At 40.7% G+C, this 23,763-nt stretch overlaps 1 protein-coding gene across 3 annotated transcripts in view; it reads left to right on the top strand.

Annotated features, from left to right (window-relative positions):
* NPR3 (natriuretic peptide receptor 3) overlaps window positions 1-23,763 on the top strand; it is a 68,547-nt gene that overhangs the window by 12,404 nt on the left and 32,380 nt on the right. For all 3 annotated transcript variants that reach the window (XM_032763217.2, XM_032763219.2, XM_032763216.2), the window contains exon 3: window positions 926-1,092. In XM_032763217.2, coding sequence (XP_032619108.1) covers window positions 926-1,092 — 167 coding nt within the window. The remainder of the gene's footprint in view (window positions 1-925; window positions 1,093-23,763) is intronic.

Genomic DNA, 23,763 nt, shown 5'->3' with positions numbered 1-23,763 from the left:
CATTATTTATCAGTTCCATAGAACAGTCTTAGCACTTGATTCAAGGCAATAGGAGTCTTTCCACTGACCTCAGTGGGCTTTGAATCAGGTCCTTTGGCCTCAGCTAACATACAGGAAGTACTCAGGACATGACAGGATCAGGGCCAGGAAGGCAAAGGTATTTAAACAAATAAGCTGTAATTGAATTTAAAAATCTCTGATTACTTGTAGTTGTTTCCCAAGTCCAGTCTCCCACCTGCTGTGTCATTGGGCAAATGCAAGCATAATGTGTGCAATGGCACATTTGTAGTTGGGTGTTTGTTTTCTGCTAAGAGAAACTGGGCCTTTCGTGCAGCTAGTGTGCACGTGGCATTCCCATTGATTTCAGTGGGAGAGCTGGGTGACACGTGGCTACAAGATCAGGCCCTCTGTGACATCATTCTAGGTAATTACTTTACTCTTCTTACTCTACTTAGACCTGACTTTGCTCAAAGTTTAAAAGGGAGTCAGTGGCGCATTGACTGGGAACTGAACCCAGTTTTGTCTCTCATGTTCTAGCCCCCAGACAGCCTGCTTCTCTGTATTTGAGGATGTTATTTGCTCATATCTAGACTTGACTTCAGATGTTAAAAATAATCAAGCAAATATGGGAAGAAAACCTTATTGCTGACCATTCTGCTAGGCTGGACTTCTGACTAAGGATCATAACCTGTATAATTATTTCAAGGGCATTATGCCAGTCCCCCTTGCTATCTTGTTCCCCTAGTATCATGAGGCACATTGAATTCTCTTACATTAGCCTCACAGCACATATTGCACAAATGTGACAATATCTTGTACATTGCTGACTACCCCAAGCAACGTATAGGGGATATTTAAGCAGAAAGGGAGAGCGAGCCCTTTATGCAAACTAGCCTGGAATTGTAAATATTTATTTCTCCCTTAGGAAATGGCTCGTGGAAGAGAGGAGACAAACATGACCTTGAAGCAAAGCAAGCCTACTCATCCCTCCAAACAGTCACTCTACTGAGGACAGTGAAACCTGAGTTTGAGAGGTTTTCCATGGAAGTGAAAAGTTCTGTTCAGAAACAAGGTCTGAACGAAGATGATTACGTAAGTACTTGATTATGAGCCTAGGGCTTTTAGCATCCTCAAAAACAGGATCCTGATTAAATCAAAGGTGACAAAGTGTCCCATTCTGAATCTGTCAAAAACACCTGGGTTCAGTTGTGAAACTCACTGTTACTTTGTGAACTCTCTCTGGTAAGATGTTTTTCTCCCTGGCTAAAGAAAATTGCTCTTTATGTTTGTCCACAGTCATCAGGGAGTACACAGTAGGAGGGGCAACACTTCCATCGTTCATCACACTCCTTTTATTGGTAAAATATTTTCTTCGTTCTTGATTTCTGTATTCTCTGTCTCACTCCAACTCTCCCTCATGCTTTTTCACTCTAGGGAAATGGGGTTTCAGCAGGTTGTGCTATCCTATTGTATCTGGTAAACTGAACTTTTCTTATCCTTAAGGGGAGTTGTGCCCTACTTCCCAGCGTACCAGGCTAAACTTGTCTGTGCGGTTTTAACCATCCAAATACCCACTGGAGGTATTCCGCAAATCCTGTCAAGTATTTTAAAACTGGAAGTACCACAGTGCTGCAAAGAGGGAAGTAAAATACTATATTTCTTGTTACCGTTCACTTCTAGAGGAAGATGCTTCCGGGAATTAGCATAGAGTATCAAAAACACTGAAAGGATAGTGCTCTAAGATCATTCCTAGATGTGTCATCTTTGAGATGAAGATAGGAGGAGCTCACAGCACAATACACACATACAGTTGCCTGCATGCTGGTGCAGATACTTCGCTCCCTGTGAAGGGGGAACTTTCCATGTCCACTTAAAACCCCCTGATGTGGCTAGAAGAGAATGTGGCCACATGAGAGCTGAAGCTCATATGGCTCCAGAGGAACATGGTAAGGATGTCAATCCATTGCAGTGACAATGCCGTGCAAGAACTTTCCCACCATCGCTACTACTGGAACTAAAATTACCACATTTACACAGGAGACCAGTGAAATTGGAAAGTCAGGAAAAGCTATTTGTTTGATACATTCATACACTATTTTATGTTGTTTTTATATTGTTTAAAGGATTGGCATTAATTGACTTCTATAAAATAAAGGAAAGCAGAAACAGTAAATATATATTGCTTGAAAACTCAGATTTTGAGCATAAACATAAGGTCTGAAACAAAAGCTATGCTAATGTGCGTGCTGAGTTAACAAACAGGATGTCTTTCCTGCAAGGTATTGTACAATATCAGTTGTTTTCAGAAAATCTGCACTCAACCAACCATAGAACAGCTCTCTTTGAAAATCTCTCACCGATTTGTGCTTTTAGGTACTGGGGAGGGTTATTTGGAATGAAAAGCCTTTTTGATTCAGTTACCCAGGGGAGGTTACAGTCATACTTTGGGTCATAATTCCATGAAACATACAAATCCAGACTGAATCCTGGAAAGCCTGGTTCACACCTTACTGCTACAATGAAACAGAAAGCATGACTGAGTTCAAATAGTGCTCCAACGAAGGGCACAGGAGGCCCATTCAGATTTGCACATCTTTTTGCAGATGAAGTTATGAGACAACACAACTTCCATAGGACATGGGGATAATGACGCCTTCCAAGGAACTTTGAGATCTGTTAAGGGGAGTGGCAAACCCTGATTCCCACCAACTGGAACCGAAGACTTGCCCTGGTAGCCCCACCAGTCAAGAGCAGCCAGGCTAACGTTCAGAAAGCAAGAGCAGCCGAATGGCTAGGAGAGCCAATGAAGCCAGGAGCATGAATGTTATCTATCCAGCTCACAGGCTGAGGTGGGTGAATTAGGGAGGACAGTTTGAAGTAAGGAGGAGAGGCACTCTGTGGTTCTGTAGGACATGGAGCCCGCTTCAAAAATCTGTTTGGAGGACCATGCGTGTATCAATTCAGCGTTGTGTTAAACACCTGGTTAGAATTACATTGCCAACAAAATATGAGTCCCATTATAATATGCAGAATTTGCACAATGCGTGAGAGAGATCAGCAAGCTCCCTCATGCTAGCAAACAGATGCGTTTTTTGTTGGCTAGCTTATTCTCTAAATAGGAGATTCCCTGCAAATACATCCATGTTGCCAACTGTTCTTTGTTCACTTTTATCAGACCGTAGCTGCTCGAGCAGTCAGATCTCCATGCTGATAACATTCATTGGTTGCTCTGCCCAGTACAGACTCAGGTGACCCCAAAGCTCTCTTGTATTTTGCTCAGAGCAGGGGCTCAGAGCTACAGGGAAAAGGAGGTTGGCTTCAAAGACAAGTTCAGTGTGTACCAAAATTGTACTATTACTTACTGTGCTATACAGATCTACTCAAAAAACCTTCCCACATCAGTGTATCCTCATGATTTTTTAAAATATAAACAATTTTAAGGGATGCTACCTGGTTAAATATCATTGTGTCACTAATACCTGAGAGCATTCAAAAATGAACAGATTTTAGTAGTCTTAATTTACTACCATTTGTGATACCATTTATTTTTTGCAGTCACTCAGTGCGGGCAATGAAAACAGACTGGTCAGTTTCCCCTATATAATTCTCATGCACCAGCACACTACAGCAATGATTGGGTTGCAGTCACTGCAATCAGTTGCAGACACTGTTACAATCCAATTTAAAAAAAATGTAAATTAATAAAAGTTACATTTTTGTAAAATTGTGAAAGAAGAAAAAGCAAAACAAAACTAAGGATCTGACTAAGGGCCTCATCACCTAGCCCTCTTCCTGCCTGCATGGAAGGGAAAGGGGATGCCAGCTTCACTGTATGCTGGCCTTTGCTACTCCAAGAGAGTTTCCCTCTGTGGAGGCTTCCCAGCATTCAGGCTCTGTGGACTGGGAGGAGGTGGCGATGTCCCCACTCTACTGGATTTGTCTACACATGATTTTTCTACTGGGGAAGGTGGGCATGTTACTGCAGGTGCAATCTTGCCTGCAGTGGATTACAGGGGTGATCAATGGGTGTTTGAGTGCAATTCTCAGCTGCTTCTGCATGTGGCAAACCATGTGTCCCAGTGTAAATATCCAGGGAAACTGTGAATTGTAAAACAGAGTATCCACTTCTTTGTGCTGGGTTTTCCAGCATATGGGAGAATGAAGCTCTTAATGTGTGGCTTCATTTATCTGACAGTGACTCTGACAAAAAAAGAGATTCGTTAATACGGCATCTTGTCCTGAACTCTTGCCATGGTAAACTCCAAGGGCATTATTACACTACATAGAAAAAACATAATAAAAATGGAGAAAACATAACAGCCAATAGAAAGGATAGAAAAACAGGAGGGGCAAAGCACATAGCAGTTCTCAGACTGGTGGACATGTTTGTGGCTGGTTGAGAGCTAGCAGCTCACATGGCACTAGCTCTCCTTGTTTCCAGCTGGTACATTGCACAGAAAGAAGTTAAAAATACACAAAACATTCCTGATGTTGCTTTTCCATGTAAGCAGTTGCTATCATTGTTAAGTACCATCCCTATAATCAAGAATGATCTGTGCCAACCTGACTGTGCAGAGGTGCCCAGGAGACAATCTCGCTGTTAGGATGAAGTCCAAAAGGTTTGGGAATCCTTCTGGATGAATTTCTTTAAGCAGTCTTTAACTGATCACTGGTGACAGTCAGAGAAGCAAGTGGTAGAGAGAGTTTTTAAGAAGGCACTAGACAGTTGGTTCCTAAACTTTTTAATAAAGCAACCCGCAGCTGCATTGTGTCTTTTTTTTTTTTTTTTTTTTGACCAAAACCCCAGCAATACCATCCTAATTCCAGCCTGCCTGTTGGAGAGTGAGTCCACCCTGCACTCACCCTCTAGCAAAGGCTCCTGTCCCATGGGGCTGGGCCTCGCTTCCCATTCCGGTTTTGGGACCTGGTACCTAGCTTCTATTTATCTACCTAAATAACAGAGATTCTTCCCCAAAAGCCCAGCACCCAACATGCTGCTTTTAGAAAATATGGCCACTTATTTTGGGTTCTAAATGGGAGCTGAGCTCTTCTGATAATCTGGTCTCCAACCTCAATCCTGCTACCCCATTGCCAAACTCCAGTTGACTTCGGTAGGTGTAGGATTACCCCCTAGAGCAGGCTTAGCTCCTGTAGAAGTTTATCTGGATTTGCTTGGATATGGGCTATGGAATCAGGCCCTTAGTAGTTGAAACTTCTCAACTATCCATTTGGAATGGATAGTCAGAATTAGGGACAGTAAAGCAGCCTAACATTATTAGCTAAGATATTGCCTCTGTCATCGTCTGGGAGCTAAACAAGGTATCAGTCAGCTACTTACAACATGCTCTGAACACTTGTATAGTGATTTGAGATGCTTGGATTAAAGGCATAACATAAGAGCGCTAAGATAAATGTGCCAGAGACAGCAGTGGAAGTGGTTTATTTGATATCAGCATTTGCAACTGCCTCCGGATTGGGGTGAGACTAATTCCAGACAGACATGTTGGTTAAAAAATGTTTAGCAAGAAACAGTGTTTCAGTCCATTTTTATTAAATAACACTAAACACTTAATGCACTGGCTTAAGGCTTCAGTTTGAAACTTCTTAATACTACCTCTGTTCCTGGCTTGGGGGTAGAATTCAATAAATGCTGTTTTTATATCTAACCCAGTATTCTGAGCTGGGATGATTTTATAACCTTGGATATTTGCTCTTTTGAGGTTAGCAGGCCACCCATGGCTTGTTTTTTTCTTCTTATTTAAAAGCTGAAAATTTAACTAATTAAATAAACATTCCAACTGTTCCCATTGTTTGTGGGAAAAGATGTGTGGAGTTTTTTCTTATCCACTGTCTTCTTCCCAACACTCACAATGAGCACCAGGAAAAGGAAATTGAAGTTCAATTTGCCTGCAAAGCTATCTCATCCAAAGAATGTGAACAAAGTCAAAGGTAAATATATTATTTAGATCAGCTAGGCACTACCTTTTAAAAAGCGACAATCTGTTATTTTTAAGGGTTTAAGTCTTCTAAATGAGAAATGGCCCAGAAGGGACGCCTCTAAAGCAATTTTTAGGGCTTCACCAATTATCTACAAAAGCTGTGTGGGAGGTAGCAGTAGACAGCAGTCATAAAGTTTATCACTTCATCCATAACATCCGTGCCAGACTCTTCCCCCATGTGTATTGCCTTACATCATCCTTTAATTAGGATTGTACACGCACAAAGATTAGGGAGGGGGGAAGTAAGCAATTCAGTATAGTCACTGAGAGAGACAGGAAAAATATAACATATTCAATGGTGTATGTCCCATTTGTCTTTCTCAGACCCAGCCAGGCAGGATAAATGCACAGGCAGGCTTTTGTGTCTCTTTTGACTGCATCAGAATAGGAAAGGGTTGGAAGGGAGGGGGGTTATGCCTCTGCCAGGGAATAATTTGTTCAAATGAATAGGTTTATTCAGCGCCTAGAGTGCTTTGCTAATTGTGTTTGAAAGAATAAAAGCAAATCTTATGTTGCTTTTAGTATCAAGAAAAAAATGAGTTCACATGCCATCTTTTTAATACGAAGATTAATTGTATCAACTAAACATAATTTGAAGTCAATGGGAGTTTTCCCACTGATTTGAATAGGAGCAAAGTTGGACTCCTGATTGCTAAGTTTTCTGGGTTTAGTAGCCACTTCAGTTTTTTTGTTTTTTGTTTTAATGAAAGATATTGCCTTTACTGCTTCCCTAATGGTGGGAAAGACTAATCTCTTGAGTATATTTGGTTCTTAAACAAAAATACCGAATATTGGTAAGTTGACGAGTGCTAGAAAATATAAGAAATGAAATGAATTAGTCTTCCCTCTTATTGTTGATGTCTGTTTAGTTTTTCTGCAGGAGCAGGGAGAGTAGAGTGTGTCTTGGGATATTTTTGAAGTTGTTCAACTGAACCAGTTAATACAAAATTTTAGTTATGACTTATAACAAGAACATTGGACTCACTGGAATGTACATGATTAGCATCATTAGTCTTATATACTTGTATATTTCCCATAGGTCTCCATTCTTTTTACTTTGTTTTCACAGATAGTTGCGTTTCATTTTAGTAAACAGACATATGCATTTACCTCTATGAAATATCAGAATGCAGGCAGGATACTCTTTCTTGAAAATACTTGCCAGATATGTATATTATATTCCACTAACAAGAAGTTAAGATGTTGAAACTTGCAGGATTTTTTAAAGCATTATGCTTATTGCATTACCAAAAGCTAATATTGGGCGATATCCTGCTCCTATTTAAATTCACAGGAATATTGCCATTGATTTCAAAGGAGCACAGGATTGGGCCTGTTCTCTTTGAACTAGAGCAGATCAAGCATGTATAGCTCATTTTGCACAAACTGACATTTAAAAAACTCCAGAGCATTCACTAACTGACTTTTCTAGAAGCCAGTAAGTACATCCACTACAGTTCATAGTCCCAAAATAACTTACGAAAAATAACATTCAACTGGAAGTTCTTTATTTAATGGCACAAAAATCTAAGACCAGCAAAGATGAGGTCATTTGAACAAAAAGTCTTCGGGGATTTAGGTGATAAAGACCTCAGCAGTAGGAAATATGGTAGCAAATAGCAATCCAGTGCCAAAAAAAGAAGCACAAGGTGGCCGTTTGATCCCTTTTCCCCCCAGGATAGAAGTGCCTGTCTCAATGGGTATTCAGAGATGTTGCAGCCCTGGGGGCTCACATTCCAGCTACTGAAGAGGATTGCTTTTATGAGCAGAGCTGCAGTCAGCTATGTTGGACTAAGATTTCAGCATGAGAGAATTTACTGGAGTCAAATAGTTTGAGGTTGTTTTTTGTTTGTTTGTTTGTTTTAGAGATGCAACAGAAAATGTTCAGTTGCAAATTATGGCCCTGACCTTCAAATCTGCTCATGTGGGCAGACCTGAACACCAATGATGAGGCCCAAATAGAGACAAGAGGCTACCTGTGCTGAGCCTTTAGGCACTCTGGGCTAGATCCTCAGCTAGTAAAAAATCTGTGTCCACTGATTTCAGTGAAGCTAGTCTAAATTACACCCGTTGAGGATCTGACTACCTGACAGAAAGGGGAGTGGAGGCTGCAGTGGGGTCAGCCACCTCCCATGCACCCCCTCCTGACATGGGGTCATATTGCAGGCAACCTACCTCAGTTTTCCCCTCAACGGGCTTCTTAAACTCCACAGTCTTTTCTCACTTATTCACCACCCTTTCTTGGGGGTCTGAGTTTAGTCAGATAAATAAAGTTCCAAAATAAAACTCAAAGTTCCAAAACACAGCCCATCAGTTTTACCTTCTTGTCAGGTTACTCTCAGGCTTTTCCTGCCCATAATTTCAGAAGGGAAACTTGATGCTACTGGTCTTTCTGCTAGAGCCTGCTCACTCCCAGCAGTCTCCAACCCACTCGACTCCCCAGGCCTTCCTGCCTGGGGCGTTTCCTGCTTGGACAGGCCACTTCCAGGCCCTGTCTGGTTGGAGCCTCAGGTGTCTGGCTTTGCCTTCCCACTCCAAGCCCCTTGGTATCAATAGGGTAGTCATATTTCATGTTCCCCAAAAGAGGACACTGCTGGAGGGGAAGGAGGAGATGGAGGGGAGGGTACAGTTGGGAGATACTTGCAGCAGAAGCACTGGAGTTTGGCTCCCTGTCACTGTGGCTGGCACAAGCCCAAGATGCAGTGACAGCCATCAGTCAGTGACTTCCTGTGGGAACTTTTCCCAGGGAGGGGCCTGGGTGGGCGGGATCCAGCAGCTGTGGCTTGCAGGGGAGGGACCAATTGAGAAGGGGACCAATCAGGGCTCTTTCTGAGCTGGCCCTTATCTGCTCTGCAAAAACTTGTGACATTTCCTGTTATTTGAAAAATCCCTCCAGACAGAGAAAGGCACTCAAAAAAGAGGCCAATGTCTGGGAAAACCTAGACATGTAGTAACCTATTCAGGGTCTTCCCTGCTGAAGCCTTTCTCACTTCCTACAACGTCCTGAACTTCCACCTTCACCATAGCAACCTGCTATCCTTTGTAGGGAATTACTTGATCCAGTCCAGGGATGCCTCTTCAGTAGTTCAGGTTGGCTATCTCTAAGCTGTGCAGCATTTAGAGGGCAAGCCATCTGTCACAGGGGTGTTCTAAGAATAAATAGATATTATTGGTCCTATGCTGTGTTTGTGATGTTATGCCACATGAACATTTTTATTTACCAAGCACTGACTCAGTGCTCCGTGCAGTTTTACAAATCTCAGAGAGAGATCCAATCCTTGTCTCAGAGTTTATAATGTAAGTCCTTGATTCTTCTAACACTTACATAAATAGTCCCGTTTAATTCAATAGAACTATTCACAGGTGTAAAGTTACTGACATGCAGGATTGGGACCTAAGTGAGCAGGTGGAACAATATAAACATAGCCAGCCCTGGGTGAAGAAGATTAACATAGAAGGATGCAGGCTTTGTTGTTTTTTTAATAGCTAGGTAACAAGCCTACTGACTTAAGCCTGGTCTACACTGGGCGGGGGAGGAGGAGGGGGAAATCGATCTAAGATATGCAACTTCAGCTACGAGAATAGCGTAGCTGAAGTTGACGTATCTTAGATTGACTTACCTCCCATCCTCACGGCTCGGGATCAACGGCCACGGCTCCCCTGTCGACTCTGCTTATGCCTCTTGCCCTGGTGGAGTTCTGGAGTCGATGGCAGAGCGTTCGGGGATCGATTTATCGTGTCTAGATGAGACGAGATAAATTGATCCCCGGCAGATCGATCGCCACCCGCTGATCCAGTGGGTGGTGTGGACATACCCTGAGGTGGGTTAACATAGTTAGCTTGGTAGAAACAATATATTTTGAGGATGGATTGTGTGAATAAAGAGGATGAGAGTTCACATGCATATGAGGAATGGAGGGAAGTCTAAGAATCCTAGTAGAAGATCTTCCCCTTTGAACAGAATTAGAGTACACCTCTACCTCAATATAACGCTGTCCTCGGGAGCCAAAAAGTGTTACCATGTTATAGGTGAAACCGCGTTATATCGAATTTGATTTGACCCACCAGAGCGCGCAGCCCCCCCCCCCCCCCCCCCCCCCCTCGCATTATATCCAAATTTGTGTTATATTGGGTGGCTTTATATCTGGGTAGAGGTGTACTAAAAACCTTGGAGGAGGAGCCCAAAAGTGAAACAAAAGGCTTAGTTCATTCCAAGAGGAAAATCTAACATATGAAGAGAGATTGATTGAAAAGACTGGGATTGTTTGCCTCAGAGAGGAGATGAATAAGATGAGGCATGGGAAGGACATCCAAAACTATGAGATGGCTCAGACATTTCTATTCAGCCTTCCTCACAATACCAGAGCAAGGAGACAGTCAATGGAAGTAATAGGCATAACATTCAAAACTGATAAAAGAAATTATTTCTTTCACCAGCCTTCAATTATCCAATTAGCCCATGGTGCTCATTGCCACAAGATACCATTGAGGCAAGAATTTAGCAGAATTCCAGAGAGGACTGGACATTTATAGTGACAGAGGCAACACATGGTGAGGGCATGCAGGGTCAAGTGGCACTCCAGATTTCTGCCAGAGTTTATGTGCCCTGCTCTGAACATACCACCTGCATTTTTAAATTGTGACCTCCCCACTGTCAACAGTTATGTGTCGTCTTAATATACTGGACAGACTATCCAGAGTTGTTATAGTAAAATGTAAAACAAAATTAATAATAATAATAATAATAATCTAAGAGTTTTGAAAGTGATGTGAACCCTCAAGCTTCAGGGCATAAACCAACCTCTAGCTAATGGGGACTGAGAAGAATCTTTCCTTGTGGGCATGGTATCCATATCTGCCTATGGCAGTGTTTCTTGCCCCATCCTATGAGGCAGCTGATACTGTTCATGATTAGAGAAAAAATATTGAATGATCAGTCTAATCCTGTATAGGACTTCCTGTGTCCCTAAATTATCAATAAGTTTTGCAACATTTTACATTTTGCATATGTGGGAAAGTGTGAAACAAGGATTGCTACACTCAAAGAGTCCTGTCCATATTACGATGAGATGCCATTTAAGGGGCATTGAGTGCCTAGAACTGTTTGTTGCATTGTTTGTACTTGTAATCACACTCACACACACCTTATTTGCACCAATGCATTCAAGGGGATTGCCCACTCTCTATCCCATTTTGCACAGTACATTTTTTGGAGAGCAAGGGCTTCTGGTAACTTTTCAAAACTAGATGACACCTTTTTTAGAGATGAGATTGGGAGGGCCTGCTGAAGAAGTGCAATGCTTCTGACTTGTATTCCTCCCGTGGGAGGAGAGGAGGGTGGAAGTTGTCCTAGACTTTCACCAGTTTAGCCAGATCTTATGTGTTTTTCAACCAAACCTTGCAAAATGCCTGCAATGAGTGGGATGCAAGTGGTGCAAGTTCAACTCATTGTTTGTAAGCAATGATTTCTTTCAGTGCTTTTTTGCTTAGTATAAACAGGGCCAAAGAGAACTGACCCAGTGGTCATGAAACCCCTCGATTTATGAGTCTATGAGTTCCATAGTTAAAGAGATAGCAGTCAGCCAAATAAAACATATAGACTGATATCCAGGAATTAAAAAAATAATTTTAAAGTATTTGAAAATGGAGACGTAAATAACAGCAGCCTGAGGGTTTGCATTAGCTACCTTCCATCAGGTTTTGCAAGTAAGCATGCACATTTACTCTGGTATTTAATAAAAATCATTCGCCATGGCAACCCCTGCCTTAGGTGAGCTATTCAGATGCAGAGAGCTTTCTTAAAGCAACACACATACCAATATATCTAGAGAGTCTTAGAATAGCAGTGAGACTTGAACACATGCTGTAGTATTTTAAATAATCAAACCAAAGGCTTGTTAGGTTTTCCCCCCTCTTCTGAAATGGTGAGAGTGGCCATACCCAGGACAAACCTCAGTACAATGAAATCTTCCAAATGACTAAATTTGCAGAGCATAATATGAATCTAACTTTATTTTTTCATTATCATCATAGAGAATGGTACCTCGCTATAGAATATTTTAAACAACCTATAGAAATCTATAGCAGGAAGTCTTAGACTGCACTGAAAACAAATTCTCTTCTGGGAAGCCTTTCTTAAGCTATGGTCTTTACACATGGCTGTAAATTGGCTCTAGTCTTACCTTTATGTGTCAGGTTTTGCCTAGCCACTTTCAGCTGTCATCAGCCTGTACAGAACAAATGTCCTGTATTTATTTAAAGGCTTATCTTAGTAGAGTTGACTTCAGTATGAACATTCCTACAGCTCCCCAATAGTGATCTTTCTCCACATTTGAAGGTTTTACTCATTCTGACATGAGAAGTACTTAGAAACAACCCAAAAGCTATGTAAAAATAAAGTATTTCAAATGAAGTGGACAGGTTTTGTGATAAAATCAGCAGTCTAGGACCGCAACATATGTTACATGTTGTGTACAAGGTTCAAACGGCAAACATTTAACAAAAAGTGCCGTCTCTATTTGTCCTATCCTGCATTGATTTGAACCAGTTAACATAGCTTAACAATTTAAACTAAGTCTTTTAGATTTTCAGATTAATTATTCTAAAGAACTGGCCTGTTCCTGCAGTTTTGAATTTTTACTTAGGATCTAATAAAAGCACTATTCGTTGGGTTACTAGATTATCTTACTTTTCATCTGTAGCCGAAATGCACTAATGGTCCCATTATATAAAGGATAATGAGACCTGTGATGTGTAGCAGGGGTTTTCACGTTGTAAGCCATTCAAACCTCTTACCATTAACATGTAGGCATTCACAAAGCCAGTGTTATATGCTGCCTTCATAAACTGTCAATAAGGTGACTAGACTAAAGTGTTTGAAACAAAAGAATTTCTTCAGCTGGATTGGCATTCAGCTGAAAAGAATATTCCTCTTAATCTTTTCCCTTAGGACTTTGCGCATGTGAGTAGAAATACAACATCTAAAAATAGTCTTGTGCTCAGTGTCTTCATTACAGGAGTCAGTAAAGATTTTGTTAAAAGAAGAGCTGAACATTTGAAGATATGGAAAATGCTTCATGCTTTAAGTCACAAACACACTTTTTCTAGTTATGAATCCTTTCAATAGTCATTTGACAGTAATGTTACACTTTGCGCCTCGGATCTAAAAAACTGTTTTATAGATACTAATGTATAGAGTTGGTCAAATATTATTGACTGAATACATTGTTGGGTGAATTTCACCATAGTTACAGGAAAACATTATTTGACCTATAATATTTTCAAGTATTTGGCAAGCTCTCTATCTAGTTTGATTATATTAATGAATACTTTGATGAATAAAGGCAACTTTAATCTAATAATTCATTCAATTAATAATTTATTTCCAGTGTCAAACAGTGCTACTGCTTAATTATGCCTGACAACACCTCTGAAGTAAGTAAACACTATACTATAATATTACAGTAACTAAGCCACAGAAAGATAAAGTAACCTGCACATGATTACATCATATGTCAGTAAGAGAGCTAGAGAAAACTGGGAATAGAAAATCTAGGAATCCTGGGCAAAATCCTGGTCCTCTCGAAGTTAATGGCAAAATTCCCATTGATTTCAGTGGGGCCAGGATTTCTTCCCTGATTCTAAGACCCCTGCTCTGACTTGCATTCTTGACAGTTCTGGAGGATAATGAGACCTGTGATGTGTAGCAGGGGTTTTCAACCTTTTTCTTTCTGTGCCCTCCCCCAGCCTCCTAAAATGCTATAAAACATGTCCCACAACAACTGTTTTTCTGCATGTAACAGCCAGGCTGGTATTAGGGGGTAGCAAGCAGGGCAACTGCTCAGGGACCCAGGCCCTAGGGCCCCCATGACACTAAGCTGCTCAGGCTTCAGCTTGAGGCCCGGTTGGCAGGGCTGAGGCTGCTGGGGCTTTGGCTTTCCTCCCTGAGCCCCAGTGAATCTAATGCTGGCCCTGCTTGGCAGACCCCCTGAAACCTGCTTGCGGTCTCACAGGGGGCCTCCGCCCCCTCACTGAGAACTGCTGATGTATAGCCAAGGGATTTACCTCCTTCCTTAAGGGCTCGGTCTGGAGCACACTGAAATCAATAGTAAAGACTCCCATTGACTTCAGTAGGCTTGGGATCAGGCCCCAAATCTGCTGAAGCAGGGAGTCTTATTGCCCTTATGCATTTAGTAATCTTAACTCAAGGAATAGTTTTAGGTTATATTTTTGATGCCTGCTGTTTGGTATGTTGGCAGCAGGCAGTTAGTGGAAATTTAAGACTATATTTTAGATAATGAGACCAAAGGAATGCCCTAGTAAAAGGTAGAGTAAGCAGTAAACAAATAAAACAGTGGGAACCATTGTCATTATTGTGCTGGAGGGATTCTTCCCTGTACTTGTATGTCATTTTCCATTCTGTTATACTCTGTTCTGCATTTTACTGTGTTGCTATCCTGCAGCTTAGAACGGAAATGGGTTTATACTTTAATTCACAATTGTGACAATGAGCAACTTGTGGCTTTGCCAGCTAGATGATGAGTAAATTAACCACTTAATGATTGCAAATGAAAAATGAGGAAGAAATAATCATAGACATGTAGGGCTGGAAGGGGCCTCAAGAGGTCATAGGCCCCCAACACTGAGGCAAGACCAAGGAAATCTAAACCAATCCCTGACAGGTGATTATCTAACATGTTCTTAAAAAGTTCTCGTGATGGGGATTCCACAACCTCCTTTGGAAGCTTATTCAAATAGTTAACTATCCTTGTAGTTTTAAAGTATTTCCTAATATCTAACCTAAATCTTCCTTGCTGAAGATAAAGTAGATTACTTCTTGTCCTACCTTCAATGGGGCATGGAGAACAATTCAGAGTCCCCTTTATAATAGCCTTAACATACCTGAAGATTTATCAGGCCCCCCCTCAGTCTTCTTTTCTCAAGAGTAAACATGCCCATTTTTTTTAAAACTTGTCCTAATAGCTCAGGTTTTCTAAGCCTTATATCATTTTTGTAGCTCTCCTCTGGACTCTCTTCAGTTTGTCTTCATCTTTCTTAAAGTGTGGGGTCCAAAACAGGACACAGTACTCCAGCTGAGGCCTGACAAGTGCTGAGTAGACTAACTCTACTGCAGGCCCTGACTCCTGACATTTTCATTTAAGCCACATTGCCCTATTTTGCTTATGAGAGTGTCATATGGGCCCATGTCAAAAGCCATACTAAAAATCAAGATATATCATGTCTTCTGCTTCCATCCATCACCTAGGCAAGTAACCCTATCAAAAAAGAAAATTTAGGTTGTTTTGGCATGATTTGTTCTTGACAAATCCACATTGGGTTTTTCTTTATCACCCTCTTATCCTCTACTTACTTACAAATTCATTGTTTAATAATTGTTCCACTATCTTTCCATGTATCAAAGTTAGGCAGACTGGTCTACAATTCCCTGGGTCCTCTTTGTTACCCTTTTTAAAAATAGGTACTGTGCTTGTCCTTCTCCTGTGGTCTGGGATCTCAGCTGTCCACTCTGAGTTTTCAAGGATAATTGCTAATGGTTCTGAGATTCTACTTCAGCAAATTCCTTAAGTACCCTAGGGTTAATTTCAACAGGCCCTACCAACTTGAATGCATCTAACTTATCTAATTATTCTGTAATATGTTCTTTGCTTATTCTGCCTTGTGTTCCTCCTCCCTTGTTGTTAATATTAATTGTGTTCAGCATCTGGTTACAATTAACATTTTTAGCGAAGACTGAAGAAAAATAGGAATTTTTACCCTGCATGCTTGTGCTCTTCTTTTCTACTCATCCTTAGCAATTTGTTTAATTTTTTGATTTTTATAGGATTCCATTTTGATTTTCAGATCATTAAAGAACTCCTGATGGAGCCACATCTGCTTCTTACTACTCTGCCTCTTTGTATAGGTATAGTTTGCTGTTTATCTTTAGTATTGTGCTGTGAGAAACTGCCAGCTCTCCTGAACTCCTTTTTCCCTTAGATTTTCTTCCTATGCAACCCACCTACCATTTCTCTGAGTTTAATGACGTCTGAATTATGAGGAAGAGAGAAATGAATAGGGATGTTGTGTTTATATTTTTCTCTATTAAATGACAATAACCTACCCAGATAGAATCTCTAAATTCTCTGGAATTTGTGTTATTTTGTTGTAGCTCACTACCAGGTGTTGTTTTTTAATTTTGTTTTAGTATAATTTTTATTGAACAATTAGTCAGGTTCTGAGCCAAGTGTGGTATTAAAACATATAATGAGTTAATTATAGTGGGTTAAATATTGCCCTAAATCCACATGCAGAATTCCCATTGATGCCGAGTTCTAGGTAGAACATGCCCCAGTATTTGTTGTAGATAATATGCTTGCTACTCGATATTAATTATCCTTTTGTCTAGGAAGAACAGTAATAACAAATCACTAGGCTTACCTCACCCCGCTGGGGTAAATGGTAACCCGAGTGCCAGTGCCAGTGGACAGCTACATTAGTGGGGGAGATGGCAGGCAGCAGATTCATCATCTCCTCCCTGGGGAAAAAGGTGATTAGCCAAGGGGAGAGGATCTTAAAACTGTGTCCAAGTTATAGAGAAGCACTGTTAGTAGAGGCTAAATTAGCTCATCTCTTGGGTTTCCTGGCCAGCACTGCCAACTTTTGGGGGCTCCAGGCCCACCCCTCGAAAAGCAGGGATTGCTAGAGCCTTGTGCCATTGCATCCCCCCATTGCAGCTAATTTTTTGCAGCTGAGGTGCATCAGTGGAAGCCAATAAATGCCAGGACTCAGTCATGCCTGGTTACATTTTCCTTTACATATGTATTGCTCTCGTTGCAGGAAATGTAAATGTCATGGATTGCATTCCAGTCAGAATATTGACTATTAATTGTGTAGTTTGTTTGGAGTGCTATTCAGTACTGCTCAGTGATATATAGTGGAGTAGAAATCACTTTTGGTTGCGCTGCAGAAAATGTCTTGTTCCAACTGTGCCTGAAGAAGGTTGGGCATGTGATTGCCCAGGAATTGAAATTGTGGGTAGCCTTCCCTTCCTGGGAGAGGTGCTTTTCAAAATTCCATTTATCTAGGGACATCCCTGCAGCCCGGAATTGCTGTAGGCAGGCCTGTGCATGAATGAGTGTTTCTATAACACTGTACTATCTTTCACTGTTCTATACAGCCCCTAAGGACCTCATCCTGCAAGCTTACTCAGGTGAGCAGCCCTAGTGACTTCAGTAGGTACAACTCACCTGAGTAGAAGTTGCAGGATGCAGCCCTAAGTCACTACATAACAAAACACCATAACATATAGTGAGGCTTGGAATGCTGTTTATCCTTTAGAAAGCCATTGCCTAGTTCTGATCTAGTAAACAAGTGAGTGCTTGGGCAGATGCCAATTTATTTCTGTATTTCATTCTTTCAACTCACAGTGGGCTAAATGTTGCCCTTAGTTACATCCATGATGCCCTGCACTATGTTCTTTTTCAAAGGTAAACTGAATATTAAGGAAATGGCCTTTTCTGCACTAGACATGTTTTTCTATTATTATTTTTTTCCTCTTTCCCTTAGCAGGGGCTGCTTTTGCTCCTGTTTTTTTGAACCACTAAGCTCCAACTCCATTAGGGAAGCAGTCTTGTTGCCTGAGAGAATGGGGTATATTTTCAGCATGTGTGGATTTAAACACACAACTTCCATTAACTGCTTTGAGGCTGTTTCTCCCATTCCAACTGCTGTGTTGACTTCAATAACTCAGACATAGGTTAGGGGTTTGTTATAGAAGTGGATGAGTGAGATTATATGGCCTGCATTGTGCAGGAGGTCAGACTAGATGATCGTAATGGTCCCTTCTGACCTTAAAGTCTATGAGTCTATGATCTTTCCAGTATCCCACTGAACATGAAGTATCTCAGTGAACAGGCAGGTTTAGGCAACTGGCCATGTTCTTGCCAATTTAGACAGGACCAAGACACAAAATATTAGTGACAGCTTTATGGCTGAATCCCAGTGCTTTTTTCTGAATACACTTAATCTTTGAGGCGGCTTGAAATCCAGTTCTGAAGCTGGAGCTCAGCTCTCTTTTAATGTACACCTGTTAACTCCTGTAGCATGAATTGATTAGTTAGCTCATAGTCATAGTCTTTGTCCATACATTAGGCACTCGAGTTTGAAAATATTAGTTATTTCACATAGCTCAAGTGAGACTGATGCTTAGACCCTTCTCCATCACTGAAATGCTCCATGGCTTTAATATATAATAGGGATGCTCAGTGTTCGGCAATTCTAAATGCAAAACAGAATATGGAGAGTTATGGGTCCCCAGTAGCTGTAACTTGGCAGTCTTCCACATAAGTAACATTTTGTATTGCTCTACATGCTGTTAACATTAATGTATATATGTACAGTGTGGTCACACTATAACTGTTTGAGGGATCCATAACTTTGAATTGCCTGACTTTTGAGCATGTAAAAATCACAACCATAATGTAGCACTGATATAGTTTTTGCATTTAATTTCCTTGGAGGATGATTTTTTATAATGAAACATGACTACAAAGGGCAGAAAGATGGGGAATAGAGGGGAAAGATGGCAAAATGAAAGGAAGAATGTGCATTTATTTGACTATGACCTTTGGCTATGCAACTAGACCATATTTTGCACATTTTTGGATCTCACACATAGGGTGCACTGCACCCTACAATGGGTGTGTAATCTGAAGCTGGTGGAGAAGAAGTCTGAGCAGGAAGGTTCTCCGCCTCCCTTTATGACAGTCACCAAAGGGGCGCAGCAAATCTGGCAGCCTTTTCTGCTGATCACTCAGGTCATCCAAGCCACATGTTGGTGGGGCACAGAAAGAATCTGGAGCAGCCAACATTAAGATTGACCCATCTTGCCTGCATATATACAGTGTTTGGATGGCAGTGTCTCTCTTTCACTTGTTAGTTGAAAAACAAGCAGAAAATAGTGTGCCCAATGTTCTTCAATGCTTCTAACGTTTAAATCTTAGCTAGCAAAATTCTTTATTACCTACAAGATTAGAGGATCTAATAAAAGCTTTTATCAAATTTGGGGCTCTTCCTTGAGTACAGTCTACTGCTGAACTGCACAATTAGTTACTACGGAGACCCAGATTTTGCCTTTAAGCATCCTACAAAGAACTACTCAGAAGTATAGTATTCCCCACTGGATAAATTTCATTGAATGTCCATTTATTCCATCACTTTCTATCCCTTTCCACAGTGGTGTATTTTCTTCTTACGGAGAGTGGGGGGTATGTTATTTTTGCTAGTGAATTTTGCTTTTACTATTGGACGGTCTAACATCTGAATAAACACAAGAAATTCTGTTATACCAATAAAAACTAGCAGGATCTTATTAAAGGGGACAAGACATTTGTCACATTTATTGTAAATACCAAAATAAAATAAAAGATAACAGCAAACAACGTTGTTTGGCTACTTATTCCTAGGATTACATATATATATATATCCATTCACACAATCATACATGCAAGTTCTGGATAGATGTTATAGTTACCAGCCTACAGTTGCTTGTGACAGAATACTGGCCAGCTACCCTGTACACAAGAGTGGAGCCGAGTCCGGGTCAGGTGCACCTGATGCTCCTGGAGGCTGTCAGCAGAACCATAGACTCAAAGTCCTCAGTCTTCAGAGTCCAGTTTTATAGGGATTTTTCCCTATGTTAGTTCATGGGAGTTGTTTCATTCTGCTGTTGCCAGATTAATCAGCAGGTCGCTGGCTCTATTCTGTCAGATGTTTGTTTAGGTGCTTGGGGTGGTCGTTCTGCTGTTGCAGAATCAATCAGCAGGTGTCTGGCTCCATTCTGTCAGATGTTTGTTAGGTGCTTGGGGTGGATCCCAGTTCGCCCTCCGGGGGTCACCTGGTTGATTCCACTTGACACCTTCTTCGGCCGACACTGAATTTTTCAGGCTGGTAACTCCCTAACCATTCATTCATCATTTAAACTAGGCACTCATTCACATACACTCTTTATCTTAATTACATTTATTTCACTGTCTCTTTACCTTTTGGGGTGTGAGACTCCCTGTCTTTTAACAATTAAAAGAAGGAACATAAAGTGAGATAAAAATGAATTTACAGAGGTGGAGGTCTCTATTTGTAGTGATTACAAAGTGTCACTTAGAGAAGGGCACTTAGAGTCAATTAACCTTTAACAAGTTTTATACAAAGTATTTCTGTGAGCAGGCTTCACACAGACACAGCTGGTGGCTTGCAGGTTAGAGGCTAAATCTGGGGAATCACATTTATTTCTAATATAAACCTTTAGTTATAAAGTATTAATTAACATTAAATCATTTCTAACAATAAATTATTTTTGATATAAACCATGTCTAATATAAACCTTCTTTAGTATCCCTACAATTCATACATTGCTCTATAAAGTTCAATAGCAGTCTACATGGCCATTTTTTATGTACCAATGACCAATATTTTCAAAAGAGATTAGTGATTTTGGAATGCCTCAAGTTTTGGATGCATAATTTGAGACAACATAAAGGGGCTTAAACTGATGAGGACTCATTATCTGAAAATGAGGCCACTTTAAAGTATTTAAAGTTGGGCTCCAGAAAATCACTAGTCTTTTTAAATATCTTGGCCACTGTTATTTAAGAAAAAAATAAAAACTATTGCATGTACAGATACCTCAAACATTACCAGAGAGAATGATATCAAACTTTCCTGAGCAATTCATGTGTGGGCTAAGAACTACCATGAGATATTTTGGATCAAATGGTCTTTGCTTCAAAGAGTTATATATTTGAAAATAGGGGGTATGTAAGAAAGTGCTTTCTTAGCCATAACTAGTGTGCCTAGTATGACAGATGGTATATTAAAATTATTTTGTATTTACAGATTTCCCTCCCCCCCGCTCCCCCAAAAAAGCAGTTCTAGTTACAGCTGTAGAGTTACAAAGTGAAACTGGATGAGTGTTATCAAAGACAAATGGAATGGTACCCAATAACAGGAACAGAAGTTCCTTCAGGACACACTGTGAAATTATCTCAAAATCATTAAATAGCAAAATAATGAATTAATGTTCATCTTACCACTATGTCCTCTACTTTGCAATATACCTTTCAGCTGCAACAGTGCAACCGTTAGAGAGGAACAGCCTAAGAGGACTCTTTATTACACATGCCTGTGATACCCTGATTTTGAAAAAGAAAAAAATATATCACAGCAATAGGGCTTTCCAGATGGTGCAGCAGGAGGATAGGCAGGTAGACTGTAAGTGCTTTATAACATCCCATATTCCCTTTTAAGGATTTGTGCTTGAAAATGCTATATGACTAATGTAAGGGCTAACCAATGCACAAGGCACTACATAGTTCGGGGTGCCTCTTCCACTACAAATGGGGGAAATGATTTTTTTAAAACTGGAAAACATGAAACCAGCAGAATTTCCAGTGTTAGGTTTGCCAGGCCTAGAGCAGACATTACTAAAACTATTAATCTTCAGTACCTTAAGACTGACTGCTTTCAAGAACTCAGGCTGTTTGGATTAAGCCCAGTGTGATGAAAAGGTACCCTATAAGTGTTCTTAGTGGGCACTGGGAATGAAAAGCCAGCTGTGTTCATGTCACATACAAAAGAGCACTTGCATCAGAAGCTGCTACAGTAAAAGAGCATGTTTTAGAATAAGACAGGTCTCATGCTAAAACCAGCTGATAGAATAGACATGAGGAGAGCACCAAGAAAAGATAGGAACCATCAAACAGCTGATGTATAAGGAGTTAGGGCAGGAGCCTAATGAAACTAGAAATCATGGTCCAAAATCCAGTTGAAAAATCCTGGCATCATTGAAGTCAATGGCAAAACTCCCATTGACTTCAGTGGGGCCAGGATTTATTGAGTCGGCCAACTCTGTCTTTTGCTTGTTTGTTTAAAAAAAAAAGAAAGACATGAAAAACTAAGCCCTCCAACACCCATATAAAGAGGGACTGTCAAAGCGTGAGCTTTTCCGCACACAGATCCTACAATTCCACGCAAACAGCTGCTGGAGAGAGTCTACTGTCTCTCCAGGTAGAAATAATTTTTGTCTTCCTGATCTTTAGGCTGTGGCTTCCTTGTAACTTTTGCATTTCGTTTTTCTGAGGTTCATTCACATGAACTGTTTGCGCCTTCTGTGGTACTGGCTCCTTTTTCTAAACGTTTGGCAGATCTTTTTAAATGAAGCACAGGTGAGAATTAGAAACATCTGCAGCCCCAGTTAAGATGTCAGAGAAATTTTAACTTTGATTCTATGAACTTCAGAGTTAGAAGGAACTATGCTTATTGCAGACAGCTGGCTTAAGGACAAAAGAATGTCTTCTGTGTAGTTACATAACAAGGAGCTTGATTATCTTAACACAGCCAATCGACTATGTAATTCTTTATTATCTGTGTAACAGCTATTTACTTAACTGGCTACATGTTGTTATCTTTTGGCATTGCATATGTCCAGCTACAACTATGAGAGGTTTAACAGCACTTATTTGTCTGGATTTTGAGTTGTTCAAAAGCAATGAAATTACTAGTAAATTAAATATTGTTTCTAAACAGTAGTATATTTGGGGGTCTGGGGCACCAGAAATGTCAAGAAGAGACCCACGATGTAGTGAAATCTTTGCTTACTCATTGGCTAGTTGCAGCCCAGGCAGGGACTTTTCCAATATAACTAAACTGTGAGGGAATGGGACCACCCTCCTTGTGGCTGAAAAGATAATTCACTGTGAATTATTGTGCACCAAGCCCAGGATGTGTTGTGGTTTTGAGATGTGAGCAGTTGCTTACGGAAGAGGAACACGTGTACCGTTTAAGCCGTATTGCCTTACAATGGGATCCATATTTGAATCCAGGCTCCTAATGTAATTCACTGCATCAGTTGGTGGTGTTATTATTTATTATTATGTAGTCATTTTCTAAGCACTGTTGCTTTCTGAAGAACAGACACATAAAGGCAGTCCCTGCAATCTAAGATTCAGGCACCTATAAGATAAGATATACTGAGAGAGAGAGAAGGGAGAGTAGTGCTACATGATGCAAACTTTATTCACGTTGGTGAACTCTGATTCACACAAGTGATCCCACTGAGCTCAAAGTCATCTTTCTTTCAGTAGCTGTTTCTTTCCATTGTTACATATTTTGGTTTATATTGAGCACAAAAATTGGGGGCCAAATTGCAGATTGAATTTGGTCCTGGCATGAGTGCACATGGGTGTCTCCTTTTACCCTCTGGTGTGCTATACCCATGCAGAGGCTAGCCCCAAGTGTAGCCCCAGGACACTCTTGTGCAGGGAGCTGTCAAGAAGTATAGCTATGACTACACAGCTCAGACTGGCCAGCACAGCTAGTCAGACACGTGTGTACACATAGTTCTCTCCTAAAAGGGGCACGTATTAGAAGTCAAATTCTTGTTGGTGTGGCTGCTGGGCATAGCATTTCTGCTCCATAACATTGACTTAATGGTATACTGCAGAACTGGAATTAATCTGCAAACTGGGCACCATCAAATTAGGCCTGAATAAAGACTGGGAGGTGCTAACGAGGACCAATTTAATTCAAGTGAAGTGGTTCCTATTCTCATAGCTGACAAGAAGAAGTGAATATTTACAGAGGGAAAATTACCTTTGTTAGTGCCTAACAAGCGCCAATACAATCAACGGGGATGTCACCCATTCCCACAGTGAAAAGAAGCGTGTGAGTTCGCAGAAGGAAATTAATTTGTAGTGCGACCCATCCCTCCAGT

Source organism: Chelonoidis abingdonii, chromosome 6, assembly GCF_003597395.2.
Source record: "Chelonoidis abingdonii isolate Lonesome George chromosome 6, CheloAbing_2.0, whole genome shotgun sequence".
NCBI lineage: Eukaryota > Metazoa > Chordata > Testudines > Testudinidae > Chelonoidis > Chelonoidis abingdonii.
Note: the sequence above shows the minus strand (reverse complement) of the source record. Positions and strands in the feature narration are given on the sequence as shown.